Raw genomic sequence first — 22,075 nt, 5'->3', positions numbered from 1 at the left:
GAGGCCTCTTACCCTGGGGCACATTCAGCCTCTTTTCTTGAGCCTGTGTGGAGCTCGGGACCACTAGGGCTCTGCATCCTTTTCTGTGATCTGGTAGGAGGAGGTGATAGGCTGGGACGTTTAACAGCAAGGCTGGTGGGGTGCGCACACACACACACACACACACACACACACACACAGGCAATGACAAACACACGAGGGGAACACACACCATCATGACAATGGATCAAACAGAATCATTAGCATGGTTAGCTTATGGTTTTGCTTCTGATGAATAAAGATGGCTGACACAGGGAGCATCTCAGGAACAGGCGAGTTAACACAATCAAAACAAAAACCAACACTGGAACATTTGTTGCTTGTGTTATTTCCAACTCTTGCAGGCGCCTAGTAAAGACGGCATGCCGACCTCCCGTGGAACAATGTAAGCAAGGGAATGCGTTTTCCTTTTTTAATCCTCTCCTTCTCTTCCCTCCTTCCTGTGTCTTCCCTTGTCTCGGAACAATAGCTCTATTGTGTCCCCTCAGCGCCGAGCATCATCTTGTTGTCATTCCTCCTCACAGGGTGTTCGGTTTGATTTACTTTTGTTTGGCGTGGGGAATTGTGTCGTAGTACCACTGTTTTTGTGAAACACAGGCAACATCATTTCTTCTTCTCCCCTCTTTATTTCTGAGTTGTCATGCAAAAGCACAAACACGGGAATGCAAACAGCGCAATCTGCCCAGACCACAAACACGAGTGCAGGAATCTGAAGACATCTGGAAGGTGGCACTGTGTCACATTTCCTGTTAATTTATCGCCAGCTGTGTGCAGCTGGTACCACAAAATACTCAGCCCATTTTGCAGCAAGTCAGCTATTTAAATGTCACAATACCCAAGTTCTGAATCAGTCTGTTAAGCGAAGAAAGAAAAATGCAAGCTGCAGCACGTAATCCTGCACACAGCCTACCTGTGCTGTCCCTTTGATCCCTTGGCCTGAGCAGAGCGCTGGGCTCCTGATACTCTCCCTCCGCATCCCTGTCCGGCTCGCGGTCGTCAGGGAACGTGTGTATGCGCTGGTAGCGGCTGGAGTAGCTATGCGTGTTGTTGATGACCACGTTGTCTGACGGGACTGACAGGTGGACTCTGAGCTCGTCACTGGACAGGCTTCCTTGAGCCTGAGAGGGAAGAGACGTCGCTCAGTTAAACGCATCAGAAACCAAACAGAAGCACGATCAAACCCTAGATACAGAATTTAATCTTCGAATGCCATATTTCCAGATCTAATTCAGATGCAGCTGCACCGTTTGTTGCTAAAACACTTTAAAATCTGGTAAAAAGAGACAGCTGAGCCTAAAAAACAAGCAAAATGTTCAGTTGGCGACGTGACGGAGTTACCTTCATCCAGACCCACCTTGCCAAGAATCTTTTTCCAGTACTGCCTCCAAAGAATAACCGCGATCACAGCCAGGAGCAACAGGATGATGCCGACCAGGCAGCCAATCAGAATAGCCGTGTTGCTGCTGTCATCTTTGGCTACAGGAAATCCCGCCCTCGGAGTGATGGCAGCGAATTTTCTTCCTATAAAATACAAAACAAGGTTTTAATTGTTTGTTTTTTTGTGATCTGGCTAATATTTCTGGATCTCTACCTCAGCCTCCTCTTGTAAACGAGAAAAATAAGTTAGTTGAGCTTTTAAATTGTTGGTTTAGCGTTCAGGAAACAGGTCGAGAACGTCTTGGCTAGCAGAAGCTAACCACTAGCATTAGCAAATCCACCACACAGCAGAACTCCTCCAGACTTGTGTTATTTGTGGAAATAAAACATCAATATTGCACAGCAAAAAGAGTCAGTGGCAGAGTTGTGTTGCTGTTAGCCAATCAGAGTCGAGATGTCCAAATATCAGGAAATGAGACTCAAAATCCTGCCGTGTTCAGCCCAACTCTGATCCAGCTCACTTCTACGTCCTCATACAGTTGCACTGGAGCTCTTTTTCTCCCAGAGTACGACTTACAAGGCATTCCTTCCTACTGGAGTCCACTGCAAACATTAAAATATGAGTCAAGTTGACCTTTAAAAGATGACATGTTGTGCGAGTGCCGTTTCAGAGAAAATGTTGAACAATGTGAGGTGATGAGCTCAAAAGTCTTAGAAGCTTAGACTTTTTCCAGGGCAGTGAATGTTTTTTAAGATTGTGTGCTTTTATTTTTCAGGGTGGGGCGCTTCTTTGATGTTTCAACATCTGCAAAAATGTACAATTCAGGGTTTTTATTACATTAGATACATTAAATTCAGATTTTTGTTTTTAGTGAAAAAAAAACAATGAGGTAAGCAAAATGTTGCTTGGCTAGAATGAATAAAACTAGCTAATAAATCAAAATTTACCGTATTTTCTGAAGTATAAGTCGCACCAGCCATAAAATGTATAATGAAGAAAAAAACATGTATAAGTCGCATTTTGGGGGAAATTTTATTATTTTTCTTACAAAATCTGAGACCAAGCGTTGCACATTGCGAGACAAGTACCGGCAACAATAACAGTATAAACCACCAGGGTGCAGCAGCGCGCCACGGTCTCCAGCAGGTGATGGCTGTGTGGGTTTCTTATTCCCAGAGGGGCAGGGGAGCTCATTCCTGGTCCAGAGCCGGCCCGTAGCAGCGCGGAATAGCCTAAATAATTTGGTATATAAGTTCCTCCGGAGTATAAGTCGCAGGACTGGCCAGACTATGAAAAAAAGTGTGACTTATAGTCTGGAAAATACGGTAGATTCTTTTGCTAGTTTTAAAAATTCCAGCCAATCAGCTTTAGCTTACCCCACTGGGAGAAGTTTGAATCATATTAAGGAATATGTATTGTATTTTAAAGTGGCAGTGTGTAGTTTCCTGCCGCTAGTACACACATTTCAGTATAGTTTTACACCTCATCGCTAGCTTAAAAAGCTTAACGGTAAATGTTGTTACCGGTGGAGCAGAAAGCGTGCAACCTTGCGTGACTCCTCAGACTTTGATGGTCCTTTATTTAACTCCATCGAGAGAATACAGCGCCGATCGTAGTTTTCTGGTGCTGTGGTTTCCAGATTTGCTCGAGGACCTGCGCCTGCCGATGATGTCATCACACTACAGCAATAATGCTCCGCCAAAATATAGTGCATCTCTGTCAATTCTCTACTTTCACGTATGTTTTGGAAAGAGTTTAGCAGTTTTGTTATTAAATTTGTGTTTCTTACAGCCTAAATGCATTGGAATGCGGTACTTTAACTTCTGTAAGTCGTACATCCAGCCAATCATCTAGTGTGTGACGTCATCGACAGGCACAGGAATTTGGCGTCTAATATGGCGTCCCCCAAAGACGCTAGACCCGCGCACTAGGTACTTTAGACCTGATTTTTATAGTTACATGTTACAAAGCCGCCAATATTTTTCAACTGGACATAATTTTTAACATTTGATGGATTATAACGGTAAAATCTAAACAATGTCACTTTAGCCGTTTTTACAGGACCGTAGCGTTTGCAAAACGAGATTTTCCGCGGCTCCCTGGGGAGGATAAAGGTTGTTTATAAGATCAGATGGTAGCGGTAATGTGGCGCAATCGTGGCAATTTTATAAAAGGTTAGGTGATGGCGGCATAAAGGGGGTTTGGGGGCGGTCTCTGCGCTGCCGCAGACTTCCGTTTATCTTGGACATAACTTGCTTTTTATTGCGACTGAAGCGGTGATCGTTACTTTTTCTTAACAAGCAGCTCCTAAAGGTGCCTGTCCCCATCAGTCCCTGTGCAGCCTCTGGTGATCTGAGCTTCAGCTCTAACAGAGAGGCTCTGTGGCGCTCCAGTTTGCCATCTCAGCTGATTTAGTTCAAAAAGCAAACCTCATGGCCTGTGTTTACTTTCATTTTCAATAAATTTGCCAGCCGGAGCTCAGCAATAACTCCCCACGTCATCATGACATCTGCCTCTGTTGCGCCAGGGCGCGTACGACAGACCATTACAGCAATATTACTACCAAGCGAGGCGGAACGAATGCCGCAAAATTCCTGCAACGCCATGCTGGCATGGTCTGTCTTATAAAAGAGGCTTTTAAGTAAAGCTGTTTTTCTAGAGAAGAATTTTTTTCTTCTAATGGGCTCGACACACGGGAGGCGACAAACGACCGCGATCAGCGAAATTTGTCGCTGTCGCTTTTATTACCTGACACACGGAAGGCGATCCGAGGCAGCGGAAAAGCCGTCTACACGTTCTGTTCCATGGCGAAATCGAAACTTCCGTTGTTTTGTTTGGCTGTGTCAGGTTGGAGGGAATTAAGGTTATTTAAGCGGTTCAGAGTTAATAAAGCGGTAGATATGATGTTTCACAAGGTGCTGCTAGAGTTATGTGAAATATTACTTGTGATTTTACTATAGAAAACATAATAATAACCAACTTCTCCTCCATGTTTGCTCGGAGGTGTACGGAGCATCCTGCCCGCTCATTGGTCAGTGAATGAAACCTCCGTTGATTGGTCCTCGTCCGAGCGACAGCGATGAAAAGTTGAAAATGTTTAAACTTTCTGGGATCGTGTCGCTGGGTCGCCTGTGCACGACACGTGCACGAGCGCAAAATTTCACACACACGTTTTTCGCGTTTCGCTCGGTAGGAGGGAGACCCGCGATTATCGCTTTGTCGCGCATGTCTCATTGAAAATGAATGGAGGAGAGGCGATGTCGCCTCCCGTGTGTCGAGCCCATTAGACTAAAAATAAGATGAAATGTATACAAACGTGGCTTTTTTAAGGAATTCGTTTTTGCAGTGTAGCTGCATGGTTTTGAATAGCGTTTTCCTACTTCTGTTCTCCATCTTTATTCATTCACAAAGGAAAGAAACAGTGAAACCTTCATAAACATTAACCAGAAAGTTCATCTTTAACAGAAACACCTGAACTCTTGGCTCCACACACGTTTTGATTACATTCTCATCTTCAAAAAAAAAAAAAAAAAAGACAAGAAAGTGTGAATTTTTATTTCATTCCACTCGTTTGTTTTTTCTATAAATTCAACTAGGGTGAATTTAATGAGTTGAAAAATATTCTTCGTCTTTCCAGAAAGTTCCCACACTGGTTTAGTTCAGCAGCACAGGGGCTTGGTTCGGCGTGCGGATAAACAAGCGCCGACTGGAGTGAGCAAATGCACCGTGGAGCTTGTGAACATTAGCTCTTTTTTAGAGTCGCCGCTGGGGTCACACACCAACACGGTTTCAGCAGAATTACTCAACATCTGATTGTCTGTGTGAGTGTGCAATTAGTATGCAGAAACCCCAGAGCCTCTCATCCCCTGCTGCTTTGGAAACAGCACTTCAACGTGATTTTGCTTCTCTGTTGCTTTGTAGTCGAGCGTTAAACAGAATCATCCTGTACTTTTCCACCTGCCAAGGTCACATGTGGTTTGTTCGCAGGAGGGATGGAGAACTTTCCTCAGACTTGTTTAGTGAGAACCGTGGAAAACATGACCGTTGGGGATGTACGTGTGTGTGTGTGTGCAACATATAGGCACCTGCGTCCATACGGAAACATCCACCAGCTGATGTTTTATGCATTAAAATGTCAGAACGAAACCCAATTCCTTTGTTTGTCTCTCTGTTTCTGTCAGTTAAACACAACACGGATAATAAATAAACCAGACAGCGCCATCCAACCACATCCAGTGAGTACGAAGCAGCCTACACGCCACAGAAAACCACTCCAGCTTTTATTTTAATTTTTAAATCCTGTTATTGTTTAGCTGCGTAGACTAGAGCCAGCTCGCCAACAAAACATGCCGTTTGTGAGACCGCAGGAAGCCAAGATGTTATTGTACATAGATATAATTCACTATAGCTCTGTTTAGAGTTGTTTCCTCAAGCTGTTTATCTCCAAACTCTGGGGACAGAACCCGGAGCCAAATCCCGTCCCTCTAATCCCGCCTCCATTACACTGCAAAGCGTCTACTGAACATGGGGACGGTTTTAAGATCCTGGAGGAGGGCCAGCTCAGACGGCTCTCACGCTTTTACTGTAACTTTGTTTGTTGCTCTCTCACCTGACAGAGTCCAGTTACCAGTGGTGTCCATCGTGATGGTGGCGGGAAAGGGATCTGGAGGAGTGAAGGATGAACAAAGAAGGAATGTGTGAGAAGAGAGGTGATGAAGAACCAAAAAGAGGACGAGGGGAGGAAAACCTGGATTGTGTCAATCCAAGAGAAAACTGTTTAAAGCTGCAATAAGTCAATTAAAAAAGCAAGATTTGTTTGACTAAGAATATAAAGCAACACTAAAGAGTTTTTAGCACTTGAAGCTACTGCTTTCAAACTGGTTTCAGTGGTTCTTGGGCCATAAGTTTGAGCAACTTGATGGCACTGTCGAAGAAGAATGTAGCTTTTTTGTTGGCATCATGGTGGAGTTTTGAAGTAAAAATAAGTGAAAAGGTCTTTGGAGGTTGTTTTTTCTTCACAAGGCACTCAAGGGGTACAGACACTTCCATCTTTCACTCCCTTATCTTTTTTTCCCCAAGGCTCTTTGTCCTGTCTGCCCACAGAGCGCCTCTCTGCATTTCTTCTGAAAAACTATTTTTACTAACCATGGATAAACTGGTCATTCAACGCGATCAATAAGATTTTTTCAACAATGAGAACGGAGCAGGGGGCTCCCACATGTCCACAGGGGACACACCCAGTGGGGTATATGCTGGATTCCTGGAAGGAGTGGAAGATCATATGCCTCAGCCAGCTGTCCATGGAGGATATCGAAGACGTGTGGATATTCGGCCTGATGATCACTGGGTTTCTCCTGATTGGAGTGGGAGGATGTCTGGTTTTCTGGAAATTTGGGAAGACTGGAGCGATTGGAGGGCGACCCGCACCCACGGAAAGCACCGTCCGTGTGGAGACTTCACAGACTGGGACGCTACTCGAGGTGAATCGTAAGCTGGACAATGTTCTAGCTGCGATACAGGTATTAGTGCGCAAAATGGATGTCATCTCGGAGAGAGTCACCGGACGGTATGGACAGGTTTAAAAACCCAAAATTGGTTTCACTGAAGGACTGGAAATGATCAGTTTAAAGACTGAAGGCAGAGAGGAAAATGATCTCAGCCTGACCCAAACAAATTCTTGTTATCTGAATCCGACGCCCTGTTAGCCTTGAGCTGCAAGCAACTAAAACCCCCACGAAGGACTGCAGACAGATGCTATGAACCCCCCCCCCGATTGGTGGACTCTGGGATTAATAAAGTATTGATTGATTGATTGATTGGATTTAAAACCAGAGTAACCATCAGCCTGGGAGCTAACGGAGGCTACTAATGGGCCATTCCCATTTGTACCGGGTCGGCCCGGGCCGGGTAGCGTAGGTTGTTTACATATCTGGGTGGCCTGGAATTTTCCCGGGCCAACCAAGGCTCATTCTCGGCCCTCTTCCCAAGGGGTACTGCTTCAGGCCGACCAGGGCCAACACGCCCACTGCTGACAGCAAATTCACACCTTCCATTAGAGCAAGCCTCTGATTGGTGGGTAGAATCAGCCCATTCACACCTTCCATTAGAGCAAGCCTCTGATTGGTGGGTAGAATCAGCCCACATGGGCTTAAGACAAGGATGTGTGGAATCAACCGGGCCAGGCTGGGGCCAACTGGGGCTACCCGGCCCGGGCCGACCCGGTACAGATGGGAATGGCCCAAAAGTCATGGACTGATGGTGGCTTTGTTGCTACTGGACTTGTAAGTAATACAAATTTGGATCTTTTTACTTTATGGCTTATTTTAATGTCAGTTGGCGCATGTTACAGTTAGCTCATTGTTAGCGCTAGCTACAGAAGGCTGCTTCGGGGTTGTTTGCAGCTGTAAGAGCAGGAGGGAGAAGCGGGGAAACTTCCTGAACGTTGTTTTAAGGCTTAGTCAATTCCTGTCAAGCTCACAAAAAAGAGAGAGATCATGGAAACTAAGTGATGAAAGAGGGAAATGAGGAAAATCCAAAAAGAGACATGACACAGGAGTGAAGAGTGGGAGGACAAAGATGAAGAGCGGATGAGCAGAACTCACCAGAAGGCCTGGAGGTGGTGCTGAAGGAGCTGTGGCTCGGTGTGGAAACAGAGGAGGTGACGTTTATAGAAGAAAAGGGATCGGAGTCTGGAAGCTTCGTATGATTATGAGGAACTGAATCTGCGTCTCTGGCGTCCTCTGGGTAAGAAAAGATGGAAAAGACAAAGGTAGAAAAATGAGACAATTTCCAATTGAAATGACACAATCTGGTCGTCTTCTGAGGTCGATGAACTCTGCGGTCACAGCTGGTTGAGTCTGCAGACAAAATCAATTCATTACAGAAAAATTAATTATGTTCTGGTTTTTATTTTGGAGCAGGATCTGGTGCATCGACTAACGTGCGACCCTCGCCTGAACCTAAATCAGCCTCTTCGACCATTTCATCCTGCAGACCAGTTCACCTACAGATTAGAACACAGGAAGCCGCTGGAGCCAAAACTCCACTTCCAGGTATGAGAATCACTTTATACAGAAACAACTGGCAGCTTTACTAATCTAAAATCTGTAAGACAGAAACCAACCAGACACGTCTGATCCCTGCAGGGTCAAGTCCCCATGTCACCCGATTGTTACCGAGCTGATTCTGATCACAGGTGAAGCGACGCGGAGGACAGTTCAATTAATCACAGTTATCTCAGGAGCAGAGGCGATACGTCTCTGAACTCCAGTCAGATGGTCATAAATCTCATCTCTCGGCTTTCTCCCTACATCTGGATCTGATTCAATCCAAAATAAAAAGAAAGACAACAGCTGGGGAGGAAACTCATTCATCTAATGCTTCCGAATGAATCAGGAAGGTGAGAACAACAACTGAGCCACGCTTCTACCTAAATTACCAGGTTTTACAACTGTTCTGTGCTAAAGATGTTCGATTTAACCCATTTTAAAAAATATCATTACTGAAATAAGAGCTACAACTAAATCCCATGAATAAATAGCTCCAACATGTGGCCTAATTATGCATTTGGTAATCAGACGGACCCCTGCAGCCCCGGCGATAGGTGACAGAGAATGCTAAAGCAGAAGGAAATTGTTGTGTGCAAAAGAAAGAAAATAAGGGTTTATTGCTACTGATGTTGTTATCAGTCTGCAATATAATCATAATTGCATCTCTTCATAAAATTGGGCTGCCTAAGCAACACATACAAAACTTTTTATTGCTTCAAAACTACAGCTGCAGCCCTGAATTTGAATCATCAGGCCTCTCGAGTTGCAGGCTTTCTAAAATCTTTAGAAAAAAAAAATCACTCTTCATAACCCAGTTTGTTGAAAACATATTCAAGATGAACAAATAAAAATGAACGGAATATAGAAAAATATTTGTTTTCCTTTTCTTAGCTGCGGTGTCCTTCGTGAGCTTCACCTACGGATGTTCCTGAGATCCAGACGGAAACCGTCGCCTGAAGCTTTTCTCATTACGCCGCGTCTCCAACCTTCAGCGACTCCAAGAGTTTTCTTTTCCTCTCTCACCACAACTGACAGAAGAGCCTTTACATTTTTATGATGGGGATTTCTCCATAACATTAACAGTTCATTGATTGTTTTGTTTTTTGTTTTTTGCCTTGGGGTTTGTTTTGGTTTTTATCATTTCTGACACTCAGACACATCATTTTTATTGCTATTGTAATGAATAAACTAGAAACAATTACGTATTATTGCCTACAAAAACGTGTTTGTCTGTAGCGTTAGCAGGATATCTCACAAATGCCTGAAACTAGGGCTGGGCAATATATCGAAAATTTATCGTTATCGAAACTTCTGACTCTTGTCGGGATAATTATTCACATGTCAGTAAATCTGATAATAAAAAAATGAAAAGATGTGTAGGTTGTCAACGTTCATGTCCCTTTAAGAAGCTGTACCCTTCTTGCTGTCGCCCAGCCCTAACTGAAACTTTCAGAAAGTAAACATTGGATTTATATTTATAAAGGGACTAGCATTTGGAGTAAAACCTATTCAAGATGGCCGTTACAGACTGTTAACATTTGCAAACAGAAACATGGCTTTGACCCGGTCAGTTTTTAATATAATGAGCAAAAGATTCAAGAGGCGTAACTTATTCTCTGGCTCGTTATATCAATCAGAAGGTCTATCGGGCTGAAATTTACCTTTTTTTTTTTCCATTGATTGATTTATAGTCGGGCACATTTGCGGGGAAGCCCGGTGCTGCTGCTGAAGTTTATTTAAAGGGACGATAAGGAAGTTTGACAGCCAAAACACGTATAGAAATAATAAATTTCTTCTTCATACATTCTCCTGCAATGCCCTGGTCCTGTAGAATGAGCCCTGGCATTTTTACTGTGATTGCCTGTTTTTCTGTAAAATCACAGAAAAAGAGAGATGCTCGGGTCGAGCAGGCTGCTTCATGCGCGTTCACGCTCAGGCATAGCCCGTAGCATTTGCTATCCGTAGCTTTAGCAGCAGAGAGAGAGCCAGTGCCGCCTAGTGACAAAGCTAGCTACAATTCTGAGGACCCTTAGCTACTTTCTGTAGAACTTTCTTCTAGATATTTCCTGCAAATTAGCAACAAAATAGCCATTTTCGCTCCGAACCGTTCTTTGGTTTGACGTTGTTTCAGGTGTCATCAAGGATATAAATGTTACAGATACGTCGAATGTTACTGGCGCGTAGCTCACCTTGCAGGATGTCTGACTCTCATGCAGAAGACCCGGGTTTGATTCCGGATGTGAACATAGTTTATTTGGAGTTTCTTTTCTACATTAATGATATATTTTTTACAGTAATAAGATGCCCAAATTTTTATTTGAGACTCGCCGAACGGCATTGAATTCACAGATAAAAAAGATGTGGGTTCAACTTTCATTTGGGAAAAATTTTTCAAGCAAGGGAAGGGAATGATCTGAGCATGCAGGAGGACTGACCCATCATAAACCTTTGTCGGCTGTGCTGAAGAGAAAGGTACAGAACCACATTATTTAATTAATTAGCTGCACGTTCTCTTGTCCTCTGTCACACACACACACACACACACACACACACACACACACACACACACACACACACACACACACACACACACACACACACACACACACACACACACACACACACACACACACACACACACACACACACACGGGACTGTCTCAGCTGTTATTTTCGTTAAGGAGTGTGCACGTACAGCATGCGCGCCTCGTGCACGAGCCTACTATTGAAGCTGCCGTTACGCTTTTGGCCTGAGGGGGCAATCGCGAGCATAAAAATTCAAAACTCCGTAAAGTCCCTTTAAAAGTATATATTTACATTCCTAAAGACTGTTTAGTGGTCAAATTTGAGTATCAAAACATGTCTGCTCCAAGTGACTCGCCCCTCCCCTTCGTAGCCCCCTTCAGACAGGCCATGAAAAACGGAAATGTCCGGGACTCTGTCCTTAAGACCTTGGTGTCTGAATACAAACGTCCGGATAACCTTTTCCGTAATTAAACCGGACGAAGCCCTTAGCAACAGGACCGGACTTGTCACGGACAGGGTGGCTGCTTCAGACTGGTGAGGTCGAGATCCGGACAAGGAGGAGGGGACCGGGGGACGCTGTGTGCACCTAGCTCGCTCCTGTAGCATACGGCGAACCATGGCAGCTCGCCTCCTACGGTACCGTCTCCTAGACGCGCGACGGAGCGCTTCACACCGCTTCCGTGATTCCTTTAACCATTGAGCTTCATCATCCAGGTCTCTTATGGGTCTTCGTGTGCGCAGAATTATGCTTAACAAAAGTCCGATCAGTGAGAGGAATTCTGTCTCTTCGTCTGCCATGTTTGACTGAATGGCTTTGTTTGGGTAAATGACGCATGTACGCCCGCCGCAATATGTTCACGCAATATCCGGGTACAGCCTTCCCACCCCCTCCCCCTCAGACATCTGGAACTTTTCCCTGCTGTGTGAAGGCAGCCGAAAGGACAAGTTCAGGTACAAAAGTGGTGTGTCTGAAAACACAGTTCTGGTTAAAAACTGGACTGAATCGTCCACACATATTCCAGAATGTCTATCTGAAAAGGGCTCATGAGTTCATGTTAGGTTAACGTTGGCTTTATTAAACCCCAAGGGCGAAACAGACAAAATAAATAAATCGCATTCACTGGACTCTAAACCACAACCATGATAAAAACATCCAATAGAAGGTCATACAAAATGCTCGTAAAACGCGCTGCAGCAGGAAGAGAAGTTTCTAAAACGTTCCGTGGAACAACAGGGCCGTAACATTCGTCCACTAAAAGAGCTCCAGAGATCCCCTGATGGGGCGGTTGCCAGCTACGGATCAGCGCCAGAAGATTCTAGACGACAAGCGAAGTCGAGTCATACACCAAGTTCACAAGTAGATAAACACATTTCACTGTATTATCGAGTTGTTGGTAACTGAACTAGTAGCTTGAGATATTTTGTAGCCATTGTTTATAATTCTCTGTTAGCACTGGTAGCTCAACGTTAGCTTCTAGCCTTCTGTACCCGATATTAGAGCAGGGTGCAATTTGGTGGTGGGGCGATGGGGGGGATTCCCACCCCCCCTCTGCTTTTGATGTCCCTCCCTCTGGTGATTAAACTTTTATCCTTAGGGGGAGGGGGTACGTTTTTGTTAGGTTTCTTTCTATAGGAGGATCTTTTGTGACATCCAGTGCTTTAATACCAGGACTTTTTTTCAGGGTATGATGACTACCGGTAGTTTTTCCGGTAATTTATTATTTGAAATCTCAGATTTCTAAATAAAACCATCAGCCCGTCTCCAAGTAAATACCAGCCATCCACAGTCCCCCCCCCTCCCGACCAGGCTCACTTTGTGCATTAGGAAGCTGCAGCCGTGCAGCTACGTCGGGGTCACACACACAAACACTCCACTTCCACCAGTAGACTGTCTCCAAACGTGTTATTCAGTCCCTCGGACGCGCCTCGATCCACAGGTCCAGCTTCATTAATGTGGAAAGACGCCTCCTCTGCATCTGCTACCCGTATATGCAGAGGAGGAGGACGTCAGATTATTGATGCGCTTCACCTGCTGTTGTGCACGCTCCCGCTGTCACGTCTTCCCGGCGCAGCGCCACAGACGCAATCTCTCTGCGCAAAAGGCGCATCACTAATGTGAAGCGCGTCACGCATACAGCACCGTCAGCTCCCGTCAGCTCAGACAAGAGGAGAGGGTAAAAAGAGACGAGGCGAATCGGACTGAAGTTTTCCGTCATCCCAGAGCTCATACAGGCTTTAATAACTTTAATTTTGTCTTCTATACATTTCTCTCTTAACGACCTCCTGTCTTTGGATAGTAAAGTGTTTATATATCAGGGTTGTGTGTGTGTAAACTTTCTTAGTAGTGCAAGTCGCATATTGATTGCAGTCCGTGTCTGTTTTTGCCACCCAGCCACTCGTGCATGCGCACAAAGATGAAAAAAGATGTCCACATAACTCCTTTTTTATGTTTTCTTTTACTCCGTCAGTTTTTTGAGGACTCCTATAAACAAAATACCGTGCAATCAGCATACAAAACCATGTTGTAATTTTCATAAATAAAAAGTGAAAAAATTATCCCCATTCAGCTCGCTCCCCCCCCCCCCCCACACACACACACACACACATCGCACACTGTATTAGAGTAAAACTAAAAGATGCTTCGGCTTTTTAAGAGTAGAAAAATAACTTCTGGGTCGCTCCTGTTTACTGGCTTCCATTCTGTCCACAGCTCTTGAGTTTATAGGCAGCCGGTGTAAAATTACAAATGCATGGTCTGCTAACAAAACATCTGAGTGTGTGATCAGGTGTGATGCTCACAAGCTCTTTATCAGCACAGAGAAGACCGTGGAGATGCTGGTGGACTGCACACAGATTTAGAACAAAGACAATGACCCTCTTTAGCTTTTCTAAAGGATAAAAACTGATAAATACCCAACCGACTGAGAAGCAAATCTGTTGAAATGTAACCTTCCCTCCAACATGACTAAGACAGACGATTTTGTGATTATTTTACAGTAAATTTTTTTTTTACATATTGTACCTTTAATAAATGCTATAAGACACTGTGAGCTGAGATTTATTTTTATTTACTTAATTTTGATATTTATTACTTGTTCAGTTTATTGATTTGCTTGATTAACTTTGATTAAATGTTTGATTTTAACACTGAACCTGATTCAGGTTGTGTTATCGGGACATTTTACAATGCAGAAAAGCTGGAAAACATCTAGATATCGGCCAACCATAACTTCTACATATCAGCAACAGAGAAACCAACATCGCTTATCTCTACTCTGAATGTAAACAGATCACATGACATTCAGCAATACGGTCCAAGATCATGCATACAGTTATTACATTTGATTCTCTTATGGAAAACAAGTACGGCCCCATGTAAAGTCGAACGGCCGGAGCAAACCCCAGAAAAATACATCTTTAATTCAGCTTCTTACCAGAGAGGAAGGATATCTCACTGATGAGCAGCCAGCGATCTGCAAAGTAGAATTTGCAGCGGAGGATCTGAGCCAGCCGACCTTCCAGTGGGAGGGAGATGGGTCGTGAAGACGGGTCCTTTAGATCCTCCAGGGGAACGGGCAGGGTGAGGCCAGGAGAGGACCAGGGCTGGAGGAGGCCGGGCTTAAACAGACACTCCACCTTGCCGAAAACTCGAACACCTTGCGTGTGGCGGTTGTTGCTGTGCACCTTTTAAGAACAGATGGAAAAAGTATATGAATGCAATCAGAAAATCTACAACCTCTGCATGAGAATTAGCTTAAAAAACCTATAAGTCATTATTATTCACTGTGAGTAACGTGGTAGTAAAAGATTGATTTAACACAAAATTAATGACTCTTTTTCAGTTAACCTATAATTGCTTTGGCACAACTTCAATTGAGAAGGACTGCAAATGAAAATGATTAAAACACAGAGTATGTGTGTGTGTGTGTGTGTGTGGGGGGGGGGGGGCACTAAAAAAGGCAGAGGAGAGGATCCAGCTCTCATTCTTCTCAAGAGACGAATCCACTAACAGCTGATCTGAAATACGAGGTGCCGCTGTAGCAGGAGGAAGCTAGAGGAGAGAGCAGGATGATGGAGGTGAGAGGTCAAAACTTAAAATGTGAGATGGGAGACCAGGAGAGAAATGTGAACATTTGAATTTTACTGTGAAGTTAAGGAGTTGGTGCAGAAGCTGCTCTGACAGGTTGGCTGTTAACCTCACACAGTGCCGGAGCAGCCTCTTTAATCTAATCCACATGCTAATACAGGACAGCCAGCTGCACCAGATGCTCAGTGGATGTGCAAACGTGTGCGCGTGTGTGTCTGTGTGTGTGTGCATATGTGTGTGCGTGTGTGTGTGCATGTGTGTGTGTGTTTGCGAGCGTGTGTGCATGTGTGTGTGAGTGTGCGCATGTGTGTGTGCATGTGTGCGAGTGTGTGCGTATGTGCGTGCGTGTGTGCATATGTGCGCGCATGTGTGCGCGCGCGTGTGTGCGCGTGTGTGCGCGCGAGTGTGTGTGTGTGTGTGTGTGCGCGCGCGCATGTGTATGCGTGCGTGTGTGTCTGTGCGTGTGTGTGTGTGTGTGCATGTGCGCATACGTGTGTGCATGTGTGTGCATGTGTGAGTGAGTGTGCGAATGTGTGTGTGCGCGCGTGTGCGTATGTGTGCGCATGTGTGCGTGTGCATATGTGTGTGCATGTGTGTGAGTGTGCGCATGTGTGTGTGCATGTGCGCATACGTGTGTGTATGTGTGTGCGTGTGTGTGTGCGTATGTGCGCGCATGTGTGTGTGTGTGTGTGTGTGTGCGCGCGCGCATGTGTATGCGTGCGTGTGTGTCTGTGCGTGTGTGTGTGTGCATGTGCGCATACGTGTGTGCATGTGTGTGCGAGTGCGTGTGCATGCGTGTGTGTGTGCATGTGTGTGCGTGTGAGTGAGTGTGCGAATGTGTGTGTGCGCGCGTGTGCGTATGTGTGCGCATGTGTGCGTGTGCATATGTGTGTGCATGTGTGTGAGTGTGCGCATGTGTGTGTGCATGTGCGCATACGTGTGTGTATGTGTGTGCGTGTGTGTGTGAGTGTGTGCATGTGTGCGTGTGTGTGCGAGCACATGTGCATGCGTGAGTGTGCGCATGTGTGTGTGCATGTGTGCAAGTGTGTGTGTGTATGTGCGTGCGTATGTGCGCGCATGTGTGCGCGTGTGTGTGCGTATGTGCGCGCGTGTGTGTGCGTATGTGCGAGCATGTGCGCATACGTGTGTGCGTGTGTGTGTGAGTGTGTGCATGTGTGTGCGAGCGCATGTGCATGCGTGTGTGTGTGTGCGCATGTGTGTGTGCATGTGTGCGAGTGTGTGTGCGTATGTGCGTGCGTGTGTGCGTATGTGCGCGCATGTGTGCGCGCGTGTGTGCGCACGAGTGTGCATGCGTGTGCGCGTGTGTGTGTGTGTGTGTGTGCGCGCGCGTGTGTATGCGTGCATGTGTGTGTGTGTGTGTGCATGTGCGCATACGTGTGTGCATGTGTGTGCGAGCGCGTGTGAATGCGTGTGTGTGTGCATGTGTGTGCGTGTGAGTGAGTGTGCAAATGTGTGTGTGTGCGCGCGTGTGCGTATGTGCGCACATGTGTGCGTGTGCATGCGTGTGTGCGCGTGAGTGTGCATGCGTGTGTGTGTGCATGTGTATGTGTGTGTGTGTGTGTGTGTGTGTGTGTGTGTGTGTGTGTGTGTGTGTGTGTGTGTGTGTGTGTGTGTGTGTGTGTGTGTGTGTGTGTGAGGTGCGAATGGCTGCAGGGATGTAAAAAGTCAACAGAAATGAAGAAATTTAACACATCTTTAGAGAATTCAGCTCTAATGACCTGCAAGACCCAATTCAACAGAATAATTCTTCGTCCGTTCCACTTTAGCTCGTTTCATCATAGAATCTATAACCTTCGTTTAAAATTCTCTGATCTTTCTTCAAAGTTTCACACAAACTGACAAAAATGTTCCACAAAAACGCCCGAGGGACAGAGCTGGAGCTCGACAAAAAGCAGATCAGAGCGTGTCGCGGCTGTCAGAAGGTTAAAGAGCAGATTTCCCGTCGGGACGGCGATTTGGTGCGGATTGAAGAACGTTGTCCTGCAGAGACAAGTCAGCCCAGATTCTGGTTCAGGTTCCCACTCTTATTTATTTGACCTGTGAGTCTGACATATCCGCTCAGTCAGGCAAGCATAACAGCGCGTGTCAGCTGAGGTTAGTGTGGAGAACCCACCAGGGAAAAGGCAGGAAAAGCTGGATTCGGCTTGGAAAAACAAAGGTAGGACAGCTGGGAGAGACTTTAAATGGTAAATGAAGTAAACTGATGACAAGTGCATGAAGTAGAATTAAAAAACACAAAAAATGCATATAAAACATTTCACGTTTCCTAAAATATTGGATGTTGTTATAAGACAGACAGTAAATTCAAGCTTCGGTATCCACGTAGAGCTCGTTTCACCCAAACCGACATTCCAACCCGCTCCTAACGAGACGACAAGGTCATAACTCAAACAGGGTTGCTTCACAGCATCATCACCCTTGTTGCTCCACAAACGAACCCCAAAAGCCACACAGACGCACAAACAGGCTGTGATGCAACTCGGTGGCTTCCAGGGAGATGAGCGCGGCTGCACCGACCCGCCGTAAACCACGGAGCATCCAAACCAATTAAACAACCGCGGAGCTATTCCGGCCAATATGTCGCTACCCGCCATGGCGGATTAACCGGGCTGAAGTCACACAACAATGTAGCAGGAATGTTTAAGGAGTTTCATAATGGGAGAGAAGAAAAAGGCTACCGTCTGCTCATACTCACACACAAAAGACAAATGAGTGTTTTTATAAAACAGAAACCAGATATGATCTATTCCACAAGGAGATTTTACCGGAACAACTTGGATTATGTGAATAAAAACTTATTTTAATGAAACTTAGCTGAGGAGACGAACCAAAGGAGTGCAAACATTTACCAAAGCTGGGTTAAAACCGAGTTAACTGGTACTAGAATAGCCTTTATCATCTTTTTATTTCTTAGTTCCGGCTCTCCTGCTTTAAAACAAAAAAAGATTTTCCACATGTGGTTTTCTGCACAGATACCTTGATCGATCCAGGAAAAGTTCAAAGAAAAATACTTTTAAACACTCCTAAGCTTTATTTACCAAAACAAAAACTCCTTTGAAGGTGTATTCATAACTTTTGAGATATTAATCACATTTTCATTAGTAAAAATATTATTTAAAGACCAAGTTCACTTATTTTTTCAACTCATCTGCAGTGGTCTCTAGTATAAACTGATGCCTTGTGAGTCAATCTCTGGGGGGAAAAAGCTCTGGCGCTCCTTTTTCAAGAAGCATAAGTTAGCAGGAGGAGGTGAGCAGAACGTGGAGAATTACTTCCTGATATTCAGAAATCTCACCTCTGATTGGCTAACAGCAATGCGACTGTACCACTAACTCCATTTGTTCTGCTTTATCTCCACAAATACAGGCTGAAGGGGTTCTGCTATGTGGTGGATTGGCTAATGCTAATGGTTAGCTTCTACTAGCAGAGACGTTCTCTGGTCTCTCCTGGGCCGTTTCTCAATACTAAAAGATGCTAGTACGTTCTTGTGTACTAGACATTTAAATAAACATGAAACATGAACACAGACAAGTATGTTCTCGGCAAGGACACCAGGAAGTCTGTTCCACCGAGTACGGGAGGACGAGGACGGCATTTGGAACAGAACCGTACTCCGTTGTGTCCAGACAAAAAACCGACCTGACACAAAAATAAGTCTAGTTTGTTCCTTAAATAGCAAAATAATAACAAAAACATATTATTTGCATTATTCGTGGCCCACTTTGATCAAAAATGACAAAATTCTACCATTTCCCGCACTCTAATGAATAAAAAAGTTAATTTTTCACCAGAAAAGAGCTACGGTGCTTTTATTTCGATAGTGGGTTAGCTAATTAGCCTTTTTAGGGATCATGAAGAGTAAAACTCAAAACACACAGCTAAACTTACAGTTTATGCACGATTATTTACAATAACAGACAACTTTATATTATATTTATACTTCCAATATAAAAAAATACAGTTGTTAGCTTTCTCCTCTGACGTTTGCAATGCATTATGGGAAACTTTGCTGTCCCAAGGTCGCAGAGGGACGCATTGATGCTTCCTCGATACAATGGGCAGAGCAAGAACAGATCCGGGAACTTTGAGCAACTTTCCATTATGCATACTTGGGATTGGAACACTCCTTGGGCCGTCGTCGATGCCGTTTCACAAGGACTGGATTACACAAGTTCAGACTCACCCATCGCGAGCCAAGCTGGGCGAGTCCATGATGCTCATTTACAGTGAGTGGCTTTTCCTGGCCAGTGATTTTCCGTCTACCTTTTATCGGCAGCTAATGCAGGAGAAAGGGATAGAAGTCTATTTTCCCATTGAGCCTGCAGTTAAACTCAAAGTGACGATCATATTCAAAAAGAACAAGTAAAACGGTTTCTCAGTGAACTTCATCTTTAAAAAAAACTGTTCTGGTCTAACAGGAGGATTTACGAGGAGTTAGGATTGAAAACAATAATCATAAAATTCAATGCTGGCGAGGCCATTAAGCAGCCGTTGTTTTACAGTTTAATCGGGTGACATTTAAATGCTGTACAATGAATTGAGCTGAAGCTTTTAATTTAGTGTTATTTGATCATTTGACAGTTATTAAAAGTCCAACGCAGATTAATTTGATATTAACTAATAAACAAATAAATGTGTTTCAGTCGGATTTCTCTATCTGGGAAATGAACCAATGGACATGTGGTGATTGAATTATTTTTTGTGGTAATAGTATTTATCCTACTATTATTTATTGGTATAGATGATTTAAAACTAAAGTCTAAATAAAAACAGCACTGGAGCAAGTTTCAAGTTCAACACACGTTACCATGGTGATATGAGCTAAGAGAGCCTCCTTTCTGAGACCCAAAACTGTCAGTTTCAGCTCACTCGGGCTTATTTAACAAAACGCTTCTCTCGTTGTCACCTACTCGTCCACTAAAGCCCGATTCATGCTTCTCCGTCTGCGTCAGTGCGGAGACACGAAACGTCCTTGCGGGCCTGCCGGAGAGCTCCGCAAGGACAGACGGAGTCGAGCTCTCTTCTCTAAACATCCGTCAGTCGAGACGGACAACGCAAGCTTGTGATTGGTCAGGACGCCGCTGTCGTCTACACCGCCGCCATTGCGCCCTCAAAAACATAAAGAGAGCCGAGGATAACTAGCGGCAGACACGGAGCAGCTTGAAGAACACCTCGCGAAAAAAACTCTAAAGACATGAACGTTTAATTCCCCGTGACTGGAGGAGTGAAAAGATGCACAGCAAGAGTTTTATTTGTGGACGGAAATGACAGGAAACGTGGGTTTGGAGGTGGCGAGCGCATGAAGAGGTGGAGGAGGATGAGAGACAAATTTGTCTGTTAAAAAGTCTCTTATATACAAAAAACACAATATCTCATGTATCCTGGACCTGATACATGACAGGATACCACAGAACAGCACTACGCGCTCTGTTGTCCTGGTGGGGAATTGCTTTGCAACACTCTCCAGGAGACGCAGAAGCATGAGAGCAAAACGCTTCCGTCAATCCGTGCGTGTCTGTCCCTTGCGGAGCTGACGGAGAAGCATGAATCAGGCTTAACACACACACTGATTTCAGTTCCTACCTGCATGTTGTTGAAGAGTCTCGGTTTCTCAAAATGGAACTCTATATCCACGCTGCCTTGCCCGAGGGCTTCCCGACTCCAGCCAACGTAATCATAACCCGGCCACACCCTCAGCTCCTTTGTTTCTGTGAAGTCGTCTCCTCCCAGGACGCCATCGCAAAGCTGGCCCAGACCTCCGAAGTTCATCCTGCACACAGAATTCACTCAGTTCACATGTAGAGTTAAAACAGGCCTACACACACACACACACACACACACACACACACACACACACACACCATCTACACAAACACACACCCCAGCAGGAAGAAGACAACACAAAGGGGTCAGCTAATAGGTCCTCTCGTTCCACGAGCCCTCGTGCATCCATCTGCTGGCAAACACGTCTGGATCACATCAAACGTGCCTGCTCGCGCGTTAGCAAAACATTTCAGCCCCATTAACCGCGCAGCCTGTAAAAGCATGGACCCCCCACCAGCCCCCCCGCTCCACCCTGAATTCTTGGTTTACCCCTCATTTGCTCACTGCCAAACATTATGGTGAGGAAACGCGCCTCAAGTCCCAGAGCAGCTCGGAAAAATAATGTCATTCCCTTTCGATTACGTTGACAGAAAAAAAGGCCGAAGCCAGGATCCGGCTGATCCCACATTTCAGGCTCAGCAGATGCAATGAGCGCCTCGATGTCCTAACTCCAAACTATTTTTTTCCCGTCTTTACCGAGAACATATTTGTCACAGCGGTGTTTCACCCAACAACAGGGCCTCATCTCCATAACGGCTCCTGTGGAGGTTGAATCTATGAGAGTCGGTGGAGATGAGATTCCGGCTCATACATAAAAATGAAGCGGGATATCTTACCCTTGTTCCACGCTCCCGTCGTAAGTGGAGTCGTTCAGATAGACGTGCATGCCAGGCAGGCTCATGACGTGACCCGCTGGAGCCGTGTACGCCTTCAGCCCATCTGGAAACAATAAAATACGTGCTTTTATCAGGCTCTTGAATGAAAAAGCGAGTTTCTGAGTTCTAACGTCGTGTGCTACAACAGGCCCAAAAATGATATCGTCACATAAACTAATTCGAGTAACACATCACATTTTACCTGACAGCCTTATGAATGAAATCAAGCTATGTGGCTGCTATCATGCAGCTGAGAGGTGGTTCCGTTCCATTTTCCCCGTTTATGACATCACAAACCGGCACTTTTTCACACCGCTTGTTTTAAGCAGATAATTATCAAAACCAAACAAACACAGATGGACAAAATGGTAAAAAATGGTAAATGGCCTGTATTTGATATAGCGCCTTCTAGAGTCCTGGAACCCCCCAAGGCGCTTTACAACACAACCAGTCATTCACCCATTCACACACACATTCACACACTGGTGGAGATGAG

The 22,075-nt window shown here is 45.0% G+C and overlaps 2 protein-coding genes across 7 annotated transcripts in view; one reads left to right on the top strand and one right to left on the bottom strand.

Annotated features, from left to right (window-relative positions):
- cldc1 (C-type lectin domain containing 1) overlaps positions 1-22,075 on the top strand; it is a 182,627-nt gene that overhangs the window by 7,776 nt on the left and 152,776 nt on the right. The gene's annotated exons all lie outside the window — the stretch shown is intronic.
- Positions 1-22,075, bottom strand: part of ddr1 (discoidin domain receptor tyrosine kinase 1) — a 79,735-nt gene that overhangs the window by 7,445 nt on the left and 50,215 nt on the right. For 3 of the 6 annotated variants that reach the window (XM_015950263.3, XM_054741060.2, XM_070551101.1), the window contains exons 7-14: positions 21,541-21,643; positions 20,684-20,870; positions 14,427-14,676; positions 8,020-8,157; positions 6,027-6,080; positions 1,394-1,560; positions 950-1,157; positions 13-132 (exon numbers count right to left, since the gene is read on the bottom strand). In XM_015950263.3, the coding sequence (XP_015805749.1) occupies positions 13-132; positions 950-1,157; positions 1,394-1,560; positions 6,027-6,080; positions 8,020-8,157; positions 14,427-14,676; positions 20,684-20,870; positions 21,541-21,643 (1,227 nt within the window). The remainder of the gene's footprint in view (positions 1-12; positions 133-949; positions 1,158-1,393; positions 1,561-6,026; positions 6,081-8,019; positions 8,158-14,426; positions 14,677-20,683; positions 20,871-21,540; positions 21,644-22,075) is intronic. The other 3 variants (XM_015950265.3, XM_015950267.3, XM_015950266.3) reach the window with 3 other exon arrangements.

The sequence above is a fragment of the Nothobranchius furzeri genome, chromosome 5, assembly GCF_043380555.1.
Source record: "Nothobranchius furzeri strain GRZ-AD chromosome 5, NfurGRZ-RIMD1, whole genome shotgun sequence".
Classification (NCBI taxonomy): domain Eukaryota; kingdom Metazoa; phylum Chordata; class Actinopteri; order Cyprinodontiformes; family Nothobranchiidae; genus Nothobranchius; species Nothobranchius furzeri.
This window is presented reverse-complemented; position numbering and strand designations above follow the sequence as displayed.